The sequence below is a fragment of the Cervus elaphus genome, chromosome 5 (assembly GCF_910594005.1).
Source record: "Cervus elaphus chromosome 5, mCerEla1.1, whole genome shotgun sequence".
Classification (NCBI taxonomy): Eukaryota; Metazoa; Chordata; class Mammalia; order Artiodactyla; family Cervidae; genus Cervus; species Cervus elaphus.
The window spans coordinates 21,678,856-21,687,154 of record NC_057819.1 but is presented as its reverse complement, the minus strand read 5'-3'; the positions used below and the strand labels follow the sequence as shown (position 1 = coordinate 21,687,154).

Below are 8,299 nucleotides of genomic sequence, written 5' to 3'. Positions count from 1 at the left end.
CTCTATTTCAGAGTCAGCAAATAGTTGAGAACGCGAAGTTCTTTTTAGGAAATCCAGGTAGTAAATGAAAAGGGAGTGAGAGAGATTAGAAAATAAGTTTGCACCCCTTAATGAAATGATGGACCAGGCCATGATCATCAACAGACTGAAACCAAAAGGTGACATGTTGGTGGAGAACTTGAAAATGGAGGGGCCTGGACCCACCAATCTTGGTGGTAGAAGTACCAAAGCCACCTGTGTGATGGATTCTTCCCAAAACACTTTGGACCCTAACTTGATGTGACCTCCACATCTAACTCATGGTTTACAGGAAACATAGGGAATGGAAGCAAAAAAAAATTAGCAACAGCAGAAGTTAAAGTCAGAATGTGGAACACTGAACAGCATAAATGACCTTAGTTTCTTCAATAAGTAAATGATATAAAAATAAAACAATTTTTGTCAACTCAGAGTGAAAAGTTATCTTTTAAAATATTTACTTTATTCATTTACTTGGCTGCATCAGGTCTTCATTGTGGCAGGCAGGAGCTTTCAATTGCAGCACGTGAGATCTAGTTCTCTGACCAGGAATCAAACCCAGGTCCCTTTGCACTGGAAGTATGAAGTCTTAGCCACTGGACCAGCAGGGAAGTCTCTGAATCTTGTTTTGAACTTACATATTTCTAGATTTCTGGTGAGGTTTTCATATATTCACTGGTGTATATTTCATCATCATCTTTTAAAAAAAATATTTAAAGTAAACTTTTAAGAAGTACAGTATACAAGACACCCTAGTGTTTCAGGTGGTAAAGAATCTGCCCGCAATTCAGAACTAGGGTTCGATTCCTGGGTTGGGAAGATCCCCTGGAGAAAGGAATGGCTACCCACTCCAGCACTCTTGCCTGGAGAATCCCATGGACAGAGGAGCCCAGTGGGCTATAGTCCATGGGGTCTCGAAGAGTCAGACACAACTAAGTGGCATACAAGCAGAAAAATATTCAGTCATAGGTGCTTCTCTATGAATTTAAACGACACACAAGGTGACCAGCACCCAGGTCAAAAAAAGGAACATTATCAGTTTTGCCAAAAGGCTTCCTTTGCCCTCCTGTTCACTATGCCCCCTCCAAAATTTAGGGGATTCATTTTTGCCTGTTTTTGAACTTATGTGAATTGGATCATAAAATATGATCTTTTGTGGCTGGCTTCTTTTGTTCATTATATTTATGAGATCCACACTGTTGTGTATTTTCCTTTCTCCTTTTACTTTATAGAATGTTCTTTATATCTTCTGGAGGTAATCCTTTGGTATATAATATTTTAGAAGAAAATAGAATGTACTATTACCAACCTAATAATAACTTTTTATTTACTTAAATAAGCATACTTAAAGAACTATAGACTGCTATTATCCTAAACAATAAAACCCATGAAAACACAAGTGTGATTTGCTCATTATAACTTTTCCCCCAAATCCTTTTTTTAATTAATTAAAAGAATGTTCATATGTATGCTATCAAAATCCTCTCATGCTCCACCTGTGTGTTTGTGGGGATTTGTTTTTGCTTTTCTGAAGAAGAGGGGAGCTTGTTCAGATTAATCACAGTTATCATTCATTCTCACGTTCGACAACTGTTACTTACCTACTTGGCAGCCAGCTCTTGTTCTGGGTTATTCAAATGCTTTTCCTGCAGCAATGACTTTAACTCTGGAATATAACTTTATCCTCTCTAAAATTCTAAAATAACTTCTAGCGCCTTCACTTTTTTTTTGATGATATAATTTACTTACCCTTAACCATTTATGCTTTTAATAGAAAAAAATGGAGACACAGTCAATTCAGTTCACTCAGTCATGTCCAACTCTTCACGACCCCATGGACTGCACCACGCCAGGCCTCTCTGTCCATCACCAACTCTCAAAGCTTCCTCAAACTCATGTCCATTGAGTCAGTGATTCCATCCAACCATCTCATCCTCTGGTGTCCGCTTCTCCTCCTGTCTTCAATCTTTCCCAGCATCAGGGTCTTTTTCAATGAGTCAGTTCTTCGGATCAGGTGGTCAAAGTATTGGAGCTTGAGCTTCAGCATCAGTCCTTCCAATGAATATTCAGGACTGATTTCCTTTAGAATTGACTGATTTGATCTCCTTGCAGTCCAAGGGACTCTCAAGAGTCTTCTCCTTCCGGCACTCAGCTTTCTTTATGGTCCAACTCTCACATCCATACATGACTATTGGAAAAACCATAGCCTTGACTATATGGACTTCTGTCAGCAAAGTAATGTCTCTACTTTTTAATATGCTGCCTAGACTGGTCATTGCTTTTCTTCCAAGAAGCAAGCATCTTTTAATTTCATGACTGCAGTCATCATCTGCAGTGATTTTGAAGCCCAAGAAAATAAAGTCTGTCACTGTTTCCATTGTTTCCCCATCTATTTGCCATGAAGTGATGGGATTGGATGCCACGATCTTAGTTTTTTGAATATTGAGTTAGTGAAGACACAATATAGCTGTTCTATTCACAAAATAATTACAGAATTCAGAAAATACAATATTTCCGAGTGCAATGCAAAAAATGTGATGTGGTCATGAAAATGCAAAGTTGTCTAATCGATGCCTTCTTTTACTTTTTCTGTCTTTGTAATGAAAATATTTAATGCCTTTTTTACTACACAAATAATGTTGCTTGTAAGAATATCAGAAAGTACAGATAAGCCAAAAAAAGAGGGAAGAAGACTGTGTTAGGAGTAGATTATATTTTTAAAGCCGACAAAACACTCTCACTCCCAAATTAATATTAGTAGATAATTCAGATTTAGAGGCTCAAACCATATTCCTGCGAACAGCCCTGGGCTTAAACAGAAGACTCTGTGGCACCTCAGGCCCCGCCCCTCCCTAACTTGGCCCCGCCTCGCTCCGCCCCCACAGGCCTTGATTTTTAAGGTGACCCCGCCTCTAACCCCGCCCCCAAGAGGTCTTTTAGTACCAGCTCTCGCGATAGCGTAGCCCGGAAGTTTTCCGTCCTGAACCTTGGTGGGGGCCCACGTGGGTTGGGCTTAGAAGTGCGCGGATCTTGCTATCCTACCTGCAGGAACAGGAGTTCGGGCGCCATGGGGAAGCTGCGCCGGAGGTACAACATCAAGGGGCGCCAGCAGGCGGCCCCCAGCACCTCGAAAGGCCCTCCCGAGCCGCCCCCCGTGCGGCTGGAACTGGAGGGTAAGAAGGCCCTGGACAGGGGCTGGGTTTCGGGTGAGAGACCAACCAGGGCCTTGGGGCCAGGGCAGGCCAGTGGGGCTGAAGGACGCCGGGACTATGTCTTGCTTCTGCGACTCCGGAAGGCTCCCGGAGAGAGGCCACCCACCTCAGATGATCCAAAGAAACGGGGAATAGTGACAGTTTTCGTTTTAACTGAGTTTGGAACAATACCTGGAGTTTCTTTCCAGTATGGTCGTAGTATAGCAACGTGGGGAATTTGGACAAGAAAATAAGATAATTACATTCATTTTGATGGCATCAATTATAACCTCCCTACCAGCGACCTTTAAGTTTGTATTTTTCAGCCCAGGTCTGTCTGTCTAGCTCCAGGCTGCTTGACATTTGCTAAGACTCCTCTGTTTTGTTAGGGAAGACTATGATGTGCTAGGCACTATTCTAGGAGAGTAACAGAAGATGAGATTAAGGCGGGAGAAAAATCCCTTCCGTGCAGTTTATATGCTTTTGGGAAGAAACAAGTAAAGAAAAACACAGAATATATAGAATATTTTGCATACATTCATACTAAACAGATAAAGTACAAGAGGTGTTTGGTGGGTTGCAGAGTTTCGTAAGGTAGACGGGGAAGGCCCCGTTGAGAAAGCATTGAATCCTTAAGACCTGAGTGCCATCAGAATGGCTGAGTGGAGATGAAATATTAAGTGGGGGCAGGATGGGTAGGACCTGGTGGGTCATGGTGAGAACAGTGGACCTGCAGGGTTTAGAGCAGAGGAGGAACAAGGCATGGGCTTAGGTTTTAACAGCATCACTCTGGTGCTGTGTTGAGGAAAAGCAGTAGAGGGCAAGAATCAGGGTGATTGGAAAGGAGGCTGCTGAGTACAGTCAGTAGGGCAGGAGTTGATGCTTGGTCTGGGGAGGCAGCAGCCGAGGATGTGTGAGGTAGTTGAATTCAAGATATATTTGGAAGATGGAGCTAATAGGATTTGCTGGCTGACTGTGCACAAGAACAAAGGAGATGTCAAGAATGAATCCCAGGTGTGGGGTCCAGTGGCTGGAAGCTGGAGAAGGCAGGGAGGGGCCAGCTTGGGAAGAGGCCAAGAGCTTGGATTTGGATATGAGTGTTTTGGAGGCCCTGTTAGATATCCAAGTAGAGGGATAGTCAGGCAGCTGTTGACTCAGATGCTTAGAAGAGGCAAGTCCAGGGGAGATAGCAGTTTGGAGTCCTCACTGTGTATAGATGATATTTATTAAGTCTGAAGACTGGACCATCTCTCACTGAGCAGTGAGTTTAGCCCAGTGAGGTGAGGGGAGACCCTTGGGAGTGTGGTTGTCCAGGGACCATGAAGAAGACCCACCCAACATTTGTGTCATGTTGCTGTGGGGTCAGAGAGGGAGAGGAGGACCCCTGGATGTAACACCGGGGAGCCCATCAGTGACCTTGATGCGTCCAGTTTCACAGGAGAGTTGAGGATGAAGTTATTGAATGAGTTCAGTTGTCTTGCTGGCCCTTGAAACTGAACACACTCCAAAGTTAAATTCATCCGGCTGCTTGTATAGGATCCCTGAAGCTCAGTCGGATTCAGGCATTAGGGAAGAGTGGGCCTAGATTCTGGAGGTGGAGGGAGGGAGAACCGGGCCCAATGGGGAAGCCTACTTCTCTTCACCCACTAACCAGCCTCCTCTTCCACACTCTCCTCTTGGACCCTGAAGGCAGTGAAGTTATGGGAAAGATTGTCAAGGGGAGAATCTGGAGTCTGAATTCCCTCCTCAGAAGTTGCAGGGATTGGCTGGGAGTTGAAGTAACTCACCTGACATCTCTGTGCCTCAGTTTTCTCAGCTGTCACATGGGTCCAGCAGTTACATACCTGTTCATAGGGGTGGTATTTTGGGAGAATATATTTGTAACTGAGAATGCTTTGAAAAGTAAAGACAGGCTGTGTCTTTACTGACCTGACCTGTGATGGGCATCGTTCGTTGTAGCAGCAGTGACAGCTCAGGAAGTGAGATAGACTGACAGTGAAGTGAGCGCAGAGGAGCCAGAGGTCTTTTAGACCCAAAGATTTGAGAAAAGTTTCTCACCCTCGAACAAGACATCTCCATTTATCCTTGAGACTTTTAGGGGCCAGAGGGACCTTATAAGATTATAAAGCAGCTTGCCTTCTGCAAAGAGCCTTCTCTGATCACTGATCCAAAAGTTACCCTCTTTCTTATTTTTAGCATATCCCCCTCCCCTTTTTTCTTCCTATGGCATATTGGTTCCCAAATTTTTTCCTCTAAGGACATTTTTAACGTTCTTAAACATCGAAGACTCCAAAGTGCTTTTGTTAGTGTGAGTTCTGTCTATGGAAATTTATCATATTAGAAATTAAAACAGGGATTTGGGGGCTTGGGGTTTCTTTTTTGTTTTTGATTGACTTTTGGCTTCCCTGGATCTTTACTGTAGTGCACGGGCTTCTCTTGTTGTGGCACGTGGACTCAGCAGCTGCAGCACACGAGCTTAGTTGTGACGTAGGATTTTAGTTCCTCAACCAGGAATGGATTTGCACCGCTTGCAGTGAAAGCGTGGTGTCTTAACCACTGGGACCACCAGGGAATTCCCAAAAATGCTGACATTTAAAAATAGATATAACACAAGCTCAGAACTTAGTCCACTGTACACCCAGAAGAGAGTATCTTTTAGAGTTATTGTAAAAGTGGTTTTGACCTCACAGACTCTATGAAAGCAGGACCCTACTGGGAGGAAGACACTGGTGTAGTTTATTCCCTCCTTGCTGTACCTCCTTCTGTCTCCTCAAAACACAAGTATGGAGGTACCCCGACTCATGGCTGAGGCTGACCTGTGGCAGGTACTGGATGGAGAGTGTAGTAAAGGGGCGGCGGGCCTACATCCCCATTCCTGTGCAGGTGCTTGGATGGCTTGCACAGAGGGCAGGAGGGCCACCCCAGAGGAAAACAGCATTAAGATGCATCTTGAGACCCTAGGCATCCTCGCTGTCCAGCCTCCAGGGCTGTGGGTCAGGCGAGTGTATCTTTTCAGATAAGGACACGTTGAAAGGAGTCGATGCAAGCAATGCTCTTGTCCTTCCCGGGAAGAAGAAGAAAAAGACCAAAGCCCCTCCCCTGTCCAAGAAGGAGAAGAAGCCTCTGACCAAGAAAGAACGGAAGATGCTGCAGAGAATCTTAGACCAGAAGGAGAAGAAGAGCCAGGTATGCATGCTCTGTCTGCACTCAGCCCTCCAGACTGGCGAGGGATGGGGAGAGAAGGGGTCTGTGTCCCCTGACATGATCTCTGCAATAGGACCATCAGGTGGAACTTTCTGGAATGAAGGACAAATTCTTTGTCTGCAGCATACAGTACACTGGTCACCAGCCATGTGTGACTGTTGAGCACATGAGATGTGGCCAGTCAGATTGAGAAATTGATTTTTTTTTTTAATATATTTATTTGACTGCACCTGGTCTTAGTTGCAGAATGCGCGATCTTTAGTTGCAGCATGTGGGATCTAGTTCCCTGACCAGGGATCAAACCCAGGCCCCCTGCATTGGGAGCATGTCCAGCCACTGGACCACCAGGGAAGTTCCAGAGGAATTGAATTTTTAATGTGATTTGGTTTTAATTAATTTAAATGCAAATAGCCACATGTAACTAGTGCCGCATGTGGGACATGCAAAATCAGAACCTTCCAGCCTTTGAAGGAAGACATGCTTCTGGTGTGTCTGTCAGTCTGGAATCGGTTCAGGTTTATAGAGACCAGGTTTGTTGAACTAGGAGTCAAGTCGATCAACGTGCTCACTCTTTATTCTCCACCCCACATTCATTTTGTTTGTTTTTTAAACTTTATCCTAGAGAGTTTTGGCCTTTTTTGCTTAATGTTTTCTTAAGGAGAAAATTTTGTATTGAGAAATTCTAACATAAATAAAAGTAGAGACATTAGTGTTGCAAGGTCCCGTGTACCTGTCATCAGCTCCAACAGTTGTCAGGCCCTTTGTCAACCTCGATCATCTCCACAGCCAGCCACTTTCCTTCCCTGTAGATCAGAGCCCAGGCAGCCTCAATCTGTACTGCTTCTGTGTCTGTCCTGACAAATGACCACCAACTGGGTGTCTTAAACTGTGGAAATGTGTTCTCTTGATGATCTGGAAGCCAGATGTCTGAAATCAAAGGGTGGGCAGGGCTGCGCTCCTTCCGAAGGTTCCAGGGGAGGGCAGTGCCTGGCCTCTTCCAAATCCTGGTGGCTCCAGGTTTCCTTGGCTTGTGGCCACATCACTCCATTCTCTGCCCACATCTTCACGTGGGCTGCTTCCCTGTGTCTCTCCTCTGTGTATTTCTGATAAGGACACTTGTCTCTGAATTTAGGACTCACCTGGTTAATCCAGTATCTCATCTTGAGATCCTTAATTACCCTTAACTTGAATAAGATCCTGCCCCGGGACATAGGCTTCCCAGGTGGCGCTAGTGGTAAAGAACCCGCCTGCCAAGTGCAGGAAACTTAAGAGACTTGGGTGTGATCTCAGAGACCAGAAGATCCCCTGGAGCAGGGCATGGCAACCCACTCCAGTATTCTTGCCTGGAGAATCTCCATGGACAGAAGAGCCTAGCAGACTTCAGTCCATAGGATCGCAAAGGGTAGGACACAAATGAAGCAACTTAGCATGCACTGGGACATGGATGTATCTTTTTGGAGGGCCACCATTCAACCCATTATGTAGCATTGTATCCGTGAATATTTCAGTTTGCATCTCTAAAATAAAGACCATTTCCAATAACTGCAGTGCCTTTAGCACATCCAGATTTTTTTCAAAATACCATCAAATATCCAGTAAATAGTCAAACCTTGCACCATTTCATTGCTGCTCCCCACCCCATCTCTTGTCTTTCCCCCTTATCATTTGTTGCAGAGATTGGTTTGTTTGCCTCAAAGACTTTCCAATGGTCTGGATTAAATTTTTTTTATCTCTGTCATTTAAAAAGTGTTCTTCCACTGTCCAGTTTCCTATAAATTGGTAGTTGGATCTGGGGCAGTGGCTCAACAGAGACAGTTTTGCCTCCACTGAGACCATTTGGCCAAGTCTGGAGACTTTTGGGGTTGTGACGATTTGGAGGATGCTAG

General features: G+C 44.6%; 1 protein-coding gene across 5 annotated transcripts in view; it reads left to right on the top strand.

Annotated features, from left to right (window-relative positions):
- The first annotated feature begins 2,976 nt into the window (after positions 1-2,976).
- DHX37 (DEAH-box helicase 37) overlaps positions 2,977-8,299 on the top strand; it is a 31,123-nt gene continuing 25,800 nt past the window's right edge. For all 5 annotated transcript variants that reach the window (XR_006341079.1, XM_043902088.1, XM_043902087.1 and 2 more), the window contains exons 1-2: positions 2,977-3,191; positions 6,226-6,395. Coding sequence is in view for 4 of the 5 variants with exons in the window: in XM_043902088.1 (XP_043758023.1) it covers positions 3,086-3,191; positions 6,226-6,395 (276 nt within the window). In the remaining variant the exon portion in view is untranslated. The remainder of the gene's footprint in view (positions 3,192-6,225; positions 6,396-8,299) is intronic.